The sequence below is a fragment of the Eschscholzia californica genome, unplaced genomic scaffold (genome assembly GCF_041429995.1).
Source record: "Eschscholzia californica isolate CP2 unplaced genomic scaffold, dmEscCali1.0.p SCAF_4, whole genome shotgun sequence".
NCBI lineage: Eukaryota > Viridiplantae > Streptophyta > Magnoliopsida > Ranunculales > Papaveraceae > Eschscholzia > Eschscholzia californica.
The window spans coordinates 26612394-26627330 of NW_028238461.1; the positions used below are offsets into that span (position 1 = coordinate 26612394).

Below are 14937 nucleotides of genomic sequence, written 5' to 3' on the forward strand. Positions count from 1 at the left end.
TCTAACCCTTTAACATCTGATATTATTTGTCTAATTAAAGTTTCTTTATAGTTTTAATTGCTTCTACTGATAAACATGTCTTCTTTGCTTATTTGTTAACATCTTGATCTTTATAGTTTCTTATCCTGAATAGGTTAACAGTGGTTTGTTTTGGTAGTTCAGTGGAATAATATATTGCTAGATGCTCCCATCATTGATCACATTGGAATATATATATATATATATATATATATATATATATATATATTGTTCTTCATCATTGTTCAACAACGATGTGATGAACCCATCGAGTACTGGATCCCAATACAGTCTTTTAAGAACACAAAATCTCAGGCATACATCCCAAGCAGAGAGCTCAGTAAGAAAATACGGGAAAAAAACGGCAGAGCAAAAAACCCTGCTCTGCCCAGGTATCGCTTCTTTTAATAATTCATTCGCTATAACTTTACTTTTATAGTATGTGCTCAACCCATAGACTAAATTAAAGTGTCAATAGATTAACTGAAATTGAACCATAAGTTTGCCTCAAGGCAAAGTGAAGAGAAGGATTTGAAAGAGTCCTGCCGACGAGTTCTACTTTAGTCTCGAAGTAATAAAGGGGGGTGTGCAGAGTCAGCCCGACAAAATAAGTCGTGCTTCGCCAGATACCTAAAAAGCCCTGATCAATCAGGAACCGTAAGCCTGAGTCAGCTTTGCAACCTAAGCCCCGCTCTAGTTTGAGATTTAAAGTGGATAGGTCAGTAGAACTCTGTTCGATTCCTTAAGTTGTATTCCACTTTAGACATAATCTATCTTAAATGAATATTATTCATCAATATTGTATCAATGCATACGACTAACCGCGACAGGTGAATGAATAAAAGGATAACCGATTTCACGCACAACCTTGGTTCAGGTATATTTTGACCCTTCAAAATTTATTTAAGTCAATCATGCATCATCTTATGTGAATTATCTACATACCATTATCTGTGAAAATCAAAGGAAAGACAATTAACTTCTTCTACTCTTTAGTTTCTCTACTTTCGACTAAGGAGTGGCGGGACACGTGATGATCCAAAACATGGTCATCAGTTGACGGAGGTCAATAAGTCAAGAAAAGACCAAAAACCCAACGAGTCAACCTGTATCAAGTCAACATGGAGGTTGAATTCGAGAAAGGTTTGTCACTCAAGCCCATAACTAGGGTTGGTACGATTAGCTTAGGTGCCTTAAGTCTTGCCTTGGCTCAAATACAACCAGGTTTGTTATGAGATTTAAGAGAAGACTAGGGGGTCCACGTAAGTGGGCCGATACCTCAACCCCACAACATAGGGTGGTAAAAGCGTGCCTAATGCTTACCGACTTAATCTCGAATCCTATCAAAGATCCCAACCGACGAGGTTCTTAAATATTCATTAAACTTGGGCTTCAAGAGTCCCTTAAGGATGAAACTTCTCCTAAAGAATCTACAAATTCAGAAACGTAATCTATCAAGAATCTACAAATTCAGAAACGTAATCTATCAAAGATCCCATCTATCAAATATACAGGAAAATCTTAAAGAGGAATCCTAATATCTTCAAACTACAATATATTAGTTTCAATCCAACACGGTGGATCCCAACTATCTCATCATCACCGCCCTCTACAGGCGGTCAAAGCACCCTATAAAAGATAATCCAATAGCCCGGAACATGACACAATTACAACGAGCGAACCACTCTCTCAATCAAACGAGTAAGTCTCCAAGGTTCACTCAATATTCAATATTTTAACTGTAAGGGCAATCTGGCTGTCTTGAGTGTCGGAGAGGTTTTCGACTTCCTAGCAGGTTTCACCACCTAGATCGTGAAGAGGAAAGCGATATTCAATGTAGTAGTCTCAACTGCCTGACTGATTCCAAGAAGACAAATTTTGACATCATGACCATCTCCCCCAATTCTGGGTTTAAGTGGTTGAGCTCTTTCGATCACGAGTTTACCCATTAGCCTTTTCTTGACTTATTGACCGTAGTTAACTGATGACCATTTTTGTATCATTACCTGTTACTTTGTTTGAAATTTTTCTTTCAAATTTTATCTCGTTATGTTTTCTAGAGTTTTAGATAGAGATAAATCTTCAACTATTTAAAGCATTGCGGGTTGATTTTAAACTAGAACTTCAAGAAAACATGAAGCAAAAAGAAACGGTTCATAATGCAAGGGATGAAAAAGGAATTAGCCCTCAGTTGTGCTTTCTTCAAGGATATGATAGCTTTTCTCACCTTATCCTCCACCTCTATTTCCCGGGCATAAAAAATAAACACTTCATGAAAGACTAGAGAAAAAGGAAGGGAAATCTATTTCATTTCCAACGGCCATTAGAAAGAAAAAATAATGGCAACTTTTAAATTCAACTCTCTGCAACAAAATCATCATCTCTTACCTTCAACTACTCCATGTAAGTACTCATCAATACTTAACTTCAAATCTCATTATTTTATCTCTCATGTTTTCACAATTTCAACTCTAAGACAACATAATACTCTTCATCAAGATTCTTCTTCAGTTTTTATAACAAAAGCAAGTGTCATCAACAACTTAGATGCCAAAGTTAGTCATAAAGAGCATAAATATGCAACAAAAACTATTGATTCTACAATTGAAAAAGAAATTGGTTCTGGGTTTTCTCCTTTGAAGTCTAATGTAAAAAGGGTAGAATTAAAACCACAGATTTCTTCAGTAACTAGAGAGAAAGTAGAGAGAAAGTATAGGAAAGACAGTAGTAGTACAAGAAAATACATAGAATCTAGAAGAAAAGGAGAAATGAGGTCTGGGGTTTCCTCTTTTGAAGATAAAAAGGTGATAACAAAACCTAATAAAGGTAAGGTTAATTCAGTAGTTGATGGAAAGGTGACAAAAATTTCTAAGAGAAGTAGAGGTAATGATGAGAATGAGGGTGGGAAAGTGAAGAAAGATGGAAATCCTAAGAAAAAGAAGCTTGATTTGGTTGAAGTTCAATTTCGGATTGAGCTAGATATGTGTTCCAAAAGAGGGGATTTCCTTTCTGCAATTACTTTATATGATTCAGTTCAGAAAGAAGGAAAGATTGAGTTAGGGCAGTATCACTATACTGTACTTCTATATCTTTGTTCTTCTGCAGCTGTTGGTGTTGTTAGTCCAGCAAAAAGTGGGAATGATAGTAGGACTTTCAATAAAATGAACTTTGTTGGTCAGGTTTCTAGTACGAAGAATTTTGGAAATTCAAGTGAACTTGAGGATTTGGATACGAGGAATTTCAACGGTAGAATAGATTTGCAAGTTTCAACTAATGGGTTCTCACTCGAATCTACTAAAAGTCGTAATTTGAGTTCTGATATGATGGAAGCAAATTCTAAAGGATCCTGTATAGAACTAGTTAAGCACGGTGATGAGGGTAGTATAGACCATAAGGAGCTCATCGTAAATCAGAAATTCTCAAATGGGTCTATAGCTTTGCAGAACAGAGAAGCTGACAAGGAAGAGTGTGAAATTCGCGTAGCCGAAGATGTCAAAAGGTTTGCATTAAAGAAGGGTTTTGAAATCTATCAGAAAATGTGTCAAGAGAAAATCCCTCTGAATGAAGCAGCCTTGACTTCTGTTGCTCGACTGGCTATGTCGACGGGTGATGGAGAGATGGCCTTTGAGATGGTTAAGAAAACGAAAGAATTGGGTATAAACCCTAGGTTGAGATCTTATGGTCCTGCATTATTCACTTTCTGTAATAATGGAGAAATTGATAAAGCATTTGAAGTTGAAGAACACATGTTAAAAAATGGGGTCTACCCCGAAGAGCCTGAACTTCAAGCACTTCTTAGTGTAAGTATTGAAAATGGAAATGGTGACAAAGTTTATTATTTGTTACATAAACTAAGAAAAAGTATTAGGCAAGTTTCTGATTCGACAGCGAATTTGATCGAGAGATGGTTTGGAAGTAAAACAGCTTCAAGAATAGGGAAAAGAAAATGGGACCAAAGATCAATAATGAAAGGAATTGAAAATGGAGGTGGAGGTTGGCATGGGCAGGGCTGGTTGGGTAATGGTAAATGGACAGTGGTTCGGACTTCTGTCGGAACTGATGGTATTTGTGAAGGCTGTGGAGAAAAATTGGTCACGATTGACCTCGATCCAGTTGAGACCGAGAACTTTGCGAAATCTGTGGAAGCTATAGCTCTGAAAAGAGAGAAAAATTCGAGCTTTCAGAAATTTCAAGTACGGCAATAGTGTTTCTTAAACTTCTTTCTTAGTTATTCTTAGTTTTTGAGGACCTAATAAATCGAATTACGATCTGCAGAAATGGCTGGACTATTATGGACCGTTTGAGGCAGTGGTAGATGCTGCTAATGTGGGTCTTTTCTCCCAAAGGAACTTTTCGATCTCTAAGGTGAACTATTTAATGGCCTAGTTTTATACTTTTTTTTTTTGTGTTGTGGGATTATTGTTGTTTTATGATTTTGGATTGGGTTCTAGGTAAATGCTATTGTGAATGGAATACGTCAAAAACTACCTTCGAAGAAATGGCCATTGATTGTTGTACATAACAAGCGTATAACAGGAGGCAGAATGGAGGAACCAGCAAACAAGACGTTGATAGACAAATGGAAAACTGCTGACGCTATTTTCCCTACGCCAACTGGATCGAATGATGATTGGTAAGTACTTCTGTAGTTCACATATATGTAGATAGATAAAATTATAGACTAAATACAACAAGGTTGGGCAATTGAGTACCCAAACTACGAAACTTAGTCGGAAGGCTCAGACTTACCACTAACGGGGACCATGAACTCCATCTAACTGGTCACATTACATAAACGTCTTAGTGGCACTGTGGCATATTATAATGATAATCTGTGGTTCAGGTATTGGTTATATGCAGCTATAAAGTTCAAGTGTTTGATTGTGACAAACGACGAAATGAGAGATCATATATTTCAACTTCTAGGAAATGATTTCTTTCCTCGATGGAAAGAAAGACATCAGGTGAGTGATCTCGTTAACTACTATAAAGCTTTAAGTCTGTTTACATGATTATAATGATAAACCTCACTAATAAGTAACAGAGTTTTACCTTCTCACTCTTTGTTCCAACTTTCAATTTTTACACATTTATTCGGTGTTTAAAAAAACAAAAATTCTCCACTTTTGTGTTTGATGTTGCTAATGAACTATTTTTTTGTTTAAATCGAGAAGGTACATTTTAACTTTGGTGATGGTGGGCCTGAATTCGACATGCCACCTCCTTGTTCTGTTGTTATTCAGGTCAGTTTCATTCGATCATTCGTATGAGCTTAGGTTAGTATTATTTTATGGAAATGTTTGTAGTTTGAAAATTCTTTCCTTTTGGTAAGTATAATTCTTACAGTTTTTTCATATAAATTTCCTTGAAAGCACAGGAGTCGGAGATAGGTCATTGGCATATACCTATTGCATCTGATCGTAATTTAGAAAGGGATCGAACTTGGCTTTGTGTAACACGTACTAATGCAGTGAAGCAAGATTCACCGAGAAGAAGTAAAGGTACAATAGGAAAATAATTTCTTATAGCTTCTTCACTAATTTTCTATCCTCTTCATGGATTTTACCTTGATTAGTTGAAAATTTATCTTCTCTTATTTTCTTTCCTGAATAGGACACTAGGAATTGAAAGTGGCAATTGCATTTAACTTTCAATTATTCATAGTATTAATCTTAGAGAAATTCCCAATAGTCCCCTCTCTACTTTTGAGGTGGATGCCCACAATTTTAACATGGTAATTGAGGTAGGTTTGCACGTGATAGGCCTAACGACCACATGTTATTTATATCACCTAAAACAAACACGTGTTAGGTTAAAAAAAATGCTGCATTTAAGGGCATGCGAGAATAGTCCCACATGGACAAAAGACACTCTCATGCCCAAGAACCTAACTAGGTCATCTCCACACATGGACAAAAGACATTCTGATAATCAACAACTTAACTAGGTCATCTCCACTCATTGCCAATTGGTTTTGAGTTGGATCTCCACAATATGAACAAAATTGAGATTTCCTATAGGATGTTGCTTTTGTTCCTTTGTGCTTTTGTTCCTTTGCAGATGCTTAATAAACAATTATGTAGAACCATTAATGCAAATACATGATAAAATGAACTATGAAGTTATTAGATAGTCTTCGTCGAGGGAAAAAAAGTCATTAGATAGTTTTATTCATCTGAATTTGCTTCATCTATGTCGGACTGATAAAGATAAAATAATAAATTCAGCATCAAATATTCTTATTACTTATAAAAAGTCGTTTGTTTCTCTAGTGTGTATTTGAATGATTTTGTTTGTTTTTTTATAAACCAGAAGCACGCAATCTCAACGAAAGTGAGAGTGAATCTCAAACAAGGAGAAAGATGAAACTGCCAGTATCAGATCATCACAACGGCGCCAAGACAAATGAAAATAATAGGTCAGCTCCACCAGAAACATATAGGAATCTCATTAATATTCTATCGACAACTGTTTTCTCAAATTATCGAAGGACGCCTATTTCTGATATAGTTGAAGCTGAGAAACTTGGTGGCTGTACAATTGACTTTCAAATTTAATCGTCCCCAAAACTCTGATATTACATATTTTAAGATTTATCCTCCTATTCATGAAGAATACAAATCCTGCAGCTCCACAATTTTGGGAAGATATCATAGTAAGCTACATTTTTGTTTTCTTCTTTACTTAGAGTTGATGTACATGATAAGTGACATTAAGCTAATGCTATTAATAGCTTTTGTTTTTGTGATAGTCCCATATCGCTCGCGAGAGTGTCCCGAGCCTGGGTTATAGGTGAATGCTCAAGCTAACCAAGTTTCAAGGCCTACCAGTGTGGACCAGAACCCTAGCACGGTGGTAGCTAACTGAGGAAAAAATCGTACATGTGGGGGGGTCTACGGTGTCGTTGTGTACTTTGATAGACAGAGCGGATCGTGGCTTCGCCAATGTCGAGGCCTTTTGGGTGGGATCGTGGAGCCTTCACCAAGAACAAAACCCCGTACATGTGGGTTTGGGCCTCAGGTGTCTACAACAGGGACAAAATTGATAACTAGTAAGGCTTGGGGCGCCACAGTTTCCTCCTTCCTTCTCATATCCTTCCGAGGATTGAGGAAGGGAAGTTTTAGCAACACCTGTTCACTTCGAGAAACACGACTTATCGATTTACTTTGACGATTTAGGCATTGAACAGAGAAGGAAAACATGATTTCTAAAGATACAAGATAACACTTCAAGATGTGAGAGAGATTCAAAATGAAACCCTAAAATCTGACACTCAAATTCCAGTCTAAGTATGCAGAAGTACAGTAAGAACACTCTCCCTCTCTCTGCCCTAGCCCCTAGCGCTGCGACATTCTTCGCTGGCATCGTACCAGTTGAAGAATGTCAACATTGCAATCCGAAATTCATCTGCAATAACAATGTGAAGAGAGAATGCTTATTTTGTTCTTTTTAAATTTTTCAAAAGTTCTTATATTTATCAGTTCCCTGACATCTTATAAAAACTTATTACCTACAATTCTTTTCGTAATTGAGCCCCTGAGATGATCAGTAAGGAACTGGTATACGAACTGATGATGGACCCGACTTCATGTCCTCTACAATTAGATTCCGGAGCATTTGAGTTAGCAAACCTTCGTTTCCTGGAAGGAGCAAGCAAACATCAGCATTATAATATAATTAAAGCAAGTGTGTTATATATATATATATATATATATATATATATATATATATATATATATATATATACATATTACATCTTTATTTTCACTTATTCGACTTCCAAGTAGAACATTTTAATATTGCTCATACAAAATTAATCTACAGCTATTAACATGAGTACTCCTTTCTAGTAATTGAGTATACGGATACTTGTTGACATTCTCACTATAATATCCGTACACTCTAAATCATGTTAGACCTAACAACTAAGACCTTTATACGGGCATGTCCTGGTTTTGATAGTTTTTAGGTTGCCTATTAATGATAATAAAACTGTAGTACAATATGGGTTTCAACAAGATACACATGCAATCTCACATTAACATGTGAAAGCACCATATGAGGTGCTGCCTATCATGAGTGTCGGCCCGGGTGTCCAAGAGTCCAGGCATCCATGTCAAATAAATTACTAATATAGAGAAGAAGTTCAGCTGTCAGGCTTGTTACTAGAATCGAAAAAATTTATACCTTCACCAATGACTTGTTCATCCCACTGCAACACAGGAAGGACGATAATCCCACTTCCGATGAGCATCATCTCGTTGGCACTCTTGCCTTCTTCCACAGTAATATTTCCTATTCTGATTCCACTTAGTTTTCCATCCTTCACCAGTCCGTCGGCAAGAGCCAAAACTCTTTTAGCTGTGCAACCACTAAGAATTTTATCAAACGAAGGCATCAAAAGCTCATTTTCCTTTGAAATGAAGGCGACATTCATGTTTGGTCCTTCTGCGATAAACCCATCTTCATCTAACCAAATTGCCACAAAACCGTCTTTTTCTTCAGCTTCCATTATCGAAAGAACATTTGGTAAGTAATTTACACTTTTCATGGTAGCAAATTGGGGTGGTTTTATTGGAATTGTTGAAGTTACTACTTTCACACCTGCACGGCTATATGGAGTTAGACTCTGAATCACAATAGCATGTAAAGAAGATCCATGACATCTTGATGGAGATAGTTGGAAATCACCAGGACCAGAAGAGAGCCAATATCGTAATGATCCTTCCTCACAATTAGATACACTAACAGTATGAATGAGGATGCTTCTTATTCGTTCTCGGTCAAAGGGGAGACTGATCTTCGCCATGGATGCTGATCTTAAGAAGCGGTCTACGTGCTGATCTAACTCGTAAAGATGCCTGAGGTTAGAAAAGAAGTACACAAAAATATGATGAAATGATAGATATAAGAAAGATGAAAGATAGAGAACAAAGAGAATTTATTTCTAGTTTTACAAGAAAATGAAGTTACGACCAGCCTAAGAAAAAGAGGAACAGCTCAATTAGGAAAACAAAAAACGGAAAATTATAAATAACAAGTCCAATTAGGTGAAATTTTGTTAACTCGGATCGCGAAGTCAGGTTTGGATGATCAAATATGTCAACACCATCATCTGCATCTTCAAAAGAAAATTTGACCTTAGGACTAATTCTTTTTAGTTTCCCTATTTCTCTAAAAATGAACAACATATCGCGGTGAGACACTGACGATTTCGCTTCTTTTTTAGGCTTACTAGATGATAGTTTTGCTACTCATTGCATCCCTGGAGTCTCTACAACATTATGTTCCACCAAATCGTCCTCAACTCTACATATACGAAGATGAAATTCTAGCAGATCCTAATAGATAAAAGAACAACGCTTGGAGGAACAATGTCTACCCAATAGAACTATCCTAAATAGGATAAGCTACATAACTATACTAAGGCATGCCATTCCATTTCTCATAATTCTGCATCAAAAGCACTTCTTATATTCTATTTTACTTGTTAAGAAACCATGATATTTACCTATGCTGTAAAAGGGTGTCCACGGTCTACCAAGTCCGTGGGTGTGGGAGGGGGTTACTTGCATTTATGCTAGTACCCCTTGTTTCCCCAAGTGTCGACTAGGCGTGCCTAGTTGATCGAGTAGCCCGACTAGGTGAAATCTCTAGTCGAGCTAGTTTGACTGCAGGGCGACGTCCTCGCGTCACGCTTAAAATGACATAGTACATCTTACCCGTCTACTATCATTGCAGTATCAAAAACCCCATGCCCTCTGTGAACCATGTGATCATCCATGGGGATGACCATTGTCGCCGGATCAGTGGTAATTCCACCAAAAACACTGGAATACATAGCCAAATACTTTTGGTTGTTTGTACTGTTTTCCCTGTAAGCTTTTAGCCTTTGAATAACCTTGTATATCCATCAAAGTAGCTCCAATTAGAAAATAACATATCAAACTTTAACCTAACCTACCCATTGTAAATAGGTTAAATGTGGAATAGATTCTTTATTTTATCACCTAATCAGTTAAGTTGGATAAAAGAAAATTGTAATGCTTTCCAATTTCATGACATTAAGCTACTTAATTTGACCAAGTTTTGTTCATATTTTGGTACTAATCAATTTCAAATTTACAAACAAAATTCATCATTTGAGCAACTAGTAGTAGAATTTAAAGGGATTGATGTATAGAAAATAAACCTCTGCAGAAGACAGCAGAGGAACATCAGAAATATTTGAATAGTCTGCCAACAAAAAATTAAAAAAAAAAAAATTGATAAAAATGAAGAAGGAAAGTAAAACAAGAAGAATAATCAATGAATTTTTTTTCTATTAACAAGTTAAGAACCCACCATTTGAAATTACTGCTTGATCAGAATTCTTGACTACCCATGTTCCTCTTAGTGATTTTCGATTGATTTTCATATCAGAGCTTGGAAATCTAATTCCATGAAACAAAAGATTTCGCTTCGGAAGAGATGGAACAAGTGAAGAGCATGAGATTTTCGAGTTGAATGATGAATCTGATATGGGTTTATGGAGAGATGATGAGAGAGTAGCCATTTGGGTGAATGAAAGTATTTTTTTCGGCTTCAGATCTTCAGAAATTTGTACAATAGTTTCTACGACACTACTAAAAGCACCCGCTCCAAATGTTATTAGAACTGGACTTTGTTTGACTTCGGTACATCGACCCGAGTCCTCTATAAGCACCCAGTCAACTAACTTAAGTATTTAAAAGTGAAGTTCGCCGCCATTATCTCTTCTTCCTTCTTCCGGAAAAAAAATCCTTTCAATCTTTTTTTTCAAAATCGGAAGTAAAGGTCTACAAGAATTGAGACTTCCTAATCGATTTTCATGCAAGAAGAAGTTTGTAATGAGGTATTCAAACATTCCTAACACTTCATTTCAGGTTTGCATACGTAGTGTATAATTTGTTGCACAAAAATAATATGATCGGACTGGTTGTGTCCCAAACGATCGGACCTATCACTATGAGACAGATCAGCTGATCCGTTTTTACATATTAGGTCTCGGACTGACTAGTCCGTTTCGACATACTAGGTTTCGGACTGACCAATCGGTTTTGACACACTCGGTTTCAGACTGACCAGTCGGTTTTAACACACTAGGTCCCGGATTGGACAATTCATTTTGACATAAGTCCTCAAGATTTCGGTCACAGAAAAGTCAGTCTATACTGGTTAGTCCGTGATGTATAAGTGATGGACGGACCAGTCCGCCCAATAATTTTTAGGGCAAATTCATTATCTTTTTTTATTACTATAAACATTCCCAATTTAATGGAGATCAATTATCTACCATGCTTGACATATTATTATGTGTTATTCACTTCCTAAACCATTCAGACACCATAAGAAGAGGAAAATTTCGTAACTGTCTTTCTTGGCCAAATATCTTCAAGTAAATACATCTTGGTGCTACCACTTATCTAAGAAGATATAATTTTTTGAGAAAAAGATGAGAGTAGAACAATAGAAAGAAGTGAAATGAGAGAGAGAGAGAGGAAAAAAAGGGAGTCCACGAGCAACAAAAATTAACGGGGTTTGGAATAAGATTGGGTGCTAATTAATTTTGGCGGGTGATTTGGGGAAATAAAGAAATTATTCGGGATACAAAATTTTGGGTGGAAAGAAAAAGAATTTGGAACTTTTGTTTCCTCCAAACACTTAAACCCTTATATTTTCTAGCTTCTTCTTCCCTCTTTTACTACTGCCATCAACTCCAGTAACCTCCACCACTATTTCTGGCGGCACCTCCATCATCTCCGACAACATCTCTTCCTCTCTCATCTTCACTCTTCTCTCTCTTTTCATCTTCTCTCTATCTTCTTCTCCCACTCTTCTTCTTCTTCTTCTTCTTCTTCTTCTTCTTCTTCTTCTTCTTCTTCTTCTTCTTCTTCTTCTTCTTCTTCTTCTTCTTCTTCTTCTTCTTCTTCTTCTTCTTCTTCTCTCTCTCTCTTTGTCCGTCTCCCTCTCTTCTTTCATTTCAAAAGGTACAACTTTTCTTTTGTAGTATTTATTTTTGTTTTAAGAATTCAGAAAATCAACCCATATTCCCTTTTCAAACAGGATTAGGCATATTGGTTTGATTTTTGATATCAAATATGGATTTTCTAGCTATCCGAAACTGGAATCTATCACATTGAGCTACTGGAACCGAAAACATCCCCAGAACTTAACCAGGGTTAGAGGAATTGATGATTGAAGCTAAACGGTTCCGATTACAAAAAAAAAACGGTTCCGATTACAAGTACTAATAAGGTATTGGAAACCCAAATTTCATTACAATCATTTCCAGTCATTAATAAGTTTCAGATAAAATGAAATATTATAAGCAAATGTCAAGGTAATTAACTAAAAAATGTAAACTATATATTAATTACATCAAGGCAATGTTAACTGTACCAGTTCTTACAGAGAAAAATAGAGAGAGGAGAGAGAGAAATAGATAGAGGAGAAAGACATGAGAAAGAGAAGGGGGGATAGAAGATGAGAACGCCGGCGAGTTTTGCCGACCGACGACAATACCGACAACATAAAAGGGAGAGTGTGTTTGGGGCAACGTTTGGTAGTGTTCTACCCTTTGATATTATATTCCCCAGAAACTTTTCTTATTTCTCCATATCACGACGCTTATAAAATTTCATGGGTTTTTGCCCGTCTGCAAGTAGCCCCACCCCCTAATAACGTTTTAGACGGGTGCTTTTAGCAGCGCCTACTTTCAATGAAAGTAAGTGGGAGAAAAAAAAACAAGTTTGAAAGGCATCTTCAAAACTTCTAACAAAAAAAAATAAAGTTGTGTTTGATATAACCTCTTTCTATGAAAATAAAAGAGTTTCCATGGAAATAGGTATTTCCACCGTTTAGTACAAACCATATTCCCAGACCTTCAATTTTTCAGAGAATTTATTGTTGTTCTCTGGTTATCAATCGATAAGTCGATTTCTCTCTGTCTTGGCTTGATTTAGACAGAGTTTCCTTTCTCTAACTTATAGAGAGATAAACTATTAAAGAATAATGATTTATCAATATTCCTTCTTTCGGACTAACCGAGATAGATGTTAATGTAGTCGAGGCAAGAATAAATTCTCTTTCCTTAAGACATTTTAGACCCCCGTAACAGTACCAAACATTAGGGTGTATGCCTTCGGGATACAACGACTTTCCTTTCAGAGTTTTAAGATGATACTTCTTTATTCTGAAAGCGGACGAACCTTTGTAAGTATTATGAGCTCTTGGACTAATGCGGATGATCTTCTAGATGCTTCGGAAATTCAAATTTCACTCGAAAACTTCCTTCTTCCTTTTTCTAGATATTCTAGTCTAACCAGAACCTCTAGAAATACTTCCTAATTAGATATTCTAGACAAACCAGAACCTCTAATTGTTAGAAGGGAAGAGAAGAAGAGAATGAATTGAATTGATGTTCTAGACGATCTATGATTATCACTTTACTCAAAACTTCTTTCTTCCTTTTCTAGATATTCTAGTCAAACCAGAACCTCTAGAAATACTTCCTAATTAGATATTCTAGACAAACCAGAACTTCTAATTGTTAGAAGAGAAGAGAAGAAGAGAAGAGAATGAATTGAATTGATGTTCTAGACGACCTATGATTATCACTTTACTCAAAATTCTTTCTTCTGTTTCTAAATATTCTAGTCAAACCAGAACCTCTAGAAATACTTCCTAATTAGATATTCTAGACAAATCATAACTTCTAATTGTTAGAAGAGAAGAGAAGAGAATGAATTGATGTTCTATGGAATGGTTTTGGGTTGTTTATATAGGAGTTGAATGGATACATGTGTCTGTTGGGTTATAAGGACATATCTGTTCGGAACTAGGGACTAAACTTGAAGTCTGAATCAAGTTTAGAGTCGGTGGCAATCTGGACCATTAGATTTCTCTCAAAATTTCGGACAGAACGCCTGCCGTTAGATGGAACCAAGTTGTCCCGACTTCTGCCCAAGAGATGATGAAATCTGGCCGTTGGATAAAGCAATACGCGTAGCCCACCTTGTGCCCGACGCGGGGTTAACGCCCGTCGATGGATCTCACTGATCCAACGAGTCTAGAAACGTCCCAACTCTGTCCCGAGGCATCCATCACGCGACCGTTAGATTAGGTTCAAATCGCGCGGAGTGAACGCGAACCATTCGATCTGGATGTGCGTGCTTCGCTCAGATGACCCTCAGTCTAACTTGTCCGGTTTGACGCTTTAGTCCCTAATTTGACCGATCTTCGTGCAAACTTCAAACTTGAATTTCTCATTCATCTGGAATCGGATTCGAGTGATTCTTGGCTCTAAGTTCAAGATCTCGACGAGACGAACGCAATGGTTCATTCCGTTTCTGAGTTTGACGAGTCGGGTCGAGCCAAAATTGGCTCCGATTCCAACAATCCCCCACATGAATGAAAATTCGAGGTTTACTATATACAAACATACCATACTGACATACTGACACTAAAAAAGCTCATATGCGGAACTTCGCTGCATCGGAAGAAGGTAGTCTTTCGACTTTGAACCTTTCCTAGTGAATAATTACAAGGTTTACAAGGACGGCAGTGAACTTATCGTCTTGAACTGAGTCCTGGGAATTGTAAACCAAAATAGCTATCACACAGCTAATCCCTTACGTACTTAGGTTCTCGGCTGTGTTCATTTCGGCCCTAAACAATCCCGATTTCATGTGTGCTTTAGAGAAGTCGGCCTAGACGACCTTCCCACGAAACCGGCATCAATTCACACACATATTGGTTATCCATAATAAGTTATCCTGTTATACCTCACGTTAGAATCGAGTTCTAAGTTTTCGGATTCATTAAAAGCTTAATGTTTAGCCTCTCACTGCAGGCAACACTGTTGTCATCCTAGGAATGGGTAAGAGATAGAAGTCTCTT

At 36.9% G+C, this 14937-nt stretch overlaps 2 protein-coding genes across 8 annotated transcripts; one reads left to right on the top strand and one right to left on the bottom strand.

The window, feature by feature from the left end:
* Positions 1-268: 268 nt before the first annotated feature.
* On the top strand, positions 269-6761 carry LOC147543916 (proteinaceous RNase P 1, chloroplastic/mitochondrial-like). Of its 2 annotated transcripts, XM_086673132.1 has the most exons (8): positions 2122-2421; positions 2495-4211; positions 4294-4383; positions 4470-4651; positions 4862-4982; positions 5193-5261; positions 5396-5519; positions 6331-6761. In XM_086673132.1, exons 2-8 carry the CDS (start codon positions 2787-2789, stop codon positions 6573-6575), a joined length of 2256 nt encoding a protein of 751 aa, XP_086529258.1. In that variant the 5' UTR covers positions 2122-2421; positions 2495-2786; the 3' UTR covers positions 6576-6761. The 2 variants fall into 2 exon arrangements, with proteins under 2 accessions (XP_086529257.1, XP_086529258.1); XM_086673131.1 differs by having other exon boundaries at positions 269-4211.
* Positions 6762-7162: 401 nt separating this feature from the next.
* Positions 7163-10823, bottom strand: ADCL (D-aminoacid aminotransferase-like PLP-dependent enzymes superfamily protein). Of its 6 annotated transcripts, none has more exons than XM_086673138.1 (7): positions 10363-10633; positions 10211-10254; positions 9741-9919; positions 8710-8879; positions 8206-8622; positions 7533-7658; positions 7163-7425 (listed from the first exon to the last, which is right to left on the bottom strand). In XM_086673138.1, the coding sequence occupies exons 1-6, from the start codon at positions 10571-10573 to the stop codon at positions 7564-7566; spliced, it is 1116 nt and encodes a 371-aa protein (XP_086529264.1). In that variant the 5' UTR covers positions 10574-10633; the 3' UTR covers positions 7163-7425; positions 7533-7563. The 6 variants fall into 6 exon arrangements, with proteins under 6 accessions (XP_086529264.1, XP_086529262.1, XP_086529259.1 ...); XM_086673136.1 differs by having other exon boundaries at positions 7529-7658; XM_086673133.1 differs by having other exon boundaries at positions 7529-7658; positions 8206-8879; positions 10363-10823.
* Positions 10824-14937: the final 4114 nt, after the last annotated feature.

What these genes read in the sequence shown, in the direction of transcription:
- ADCL (XM_086673133.1), bottom strand. Translation starts at nt 10,573, where the DNA reads ATGGCTACTCTCTCATCATCTCTCCATAAACCCATATCAGATTCATCA. An exon ending in CTCTGCTGTCTTCTGCAGAG is followed by an intron (nt 9,920 to 10,210) that starts GTTTATTTTCTA and finishes TGGATATACAAG; the next exon opens with GTTATTCAAAGGCTAAAAGC. An exon ending in ACTGCAATGATAGTAGACGG is followed by an intron (nt 8,880 to 9,740) that starts GTAAGATGTACT and finishes TTCTAACCTCAG; the next exon opens with GCATCTTTACGAGTTAGATC.
- LOC147543916 (XM_086673131.1), top strand. Translation starts at nt 2,358, where the DNA reads ATGGCAACTTTTAAATTCAACTCTCTGCAACAAAATCATCATCTCTTA. An exon ending in CTTGTTCTGTTGTTATTCAG is followed by an intron (nt 5,262 to 5,395) that starts GTCAGTTTCATT and finishes TTGAAAGCACAG; the next exon opens with GAGTCGGAGATAGGTCATTG. An exon ending in TTCACCGAGAAGAAGTAAAG is followed by an intron (nt 5,520 to 6,330) that starts GTACAATAGGAA and finishes TTTATAAACCAG; the next exon opens with AAGCACGCAATCTCAACGAA.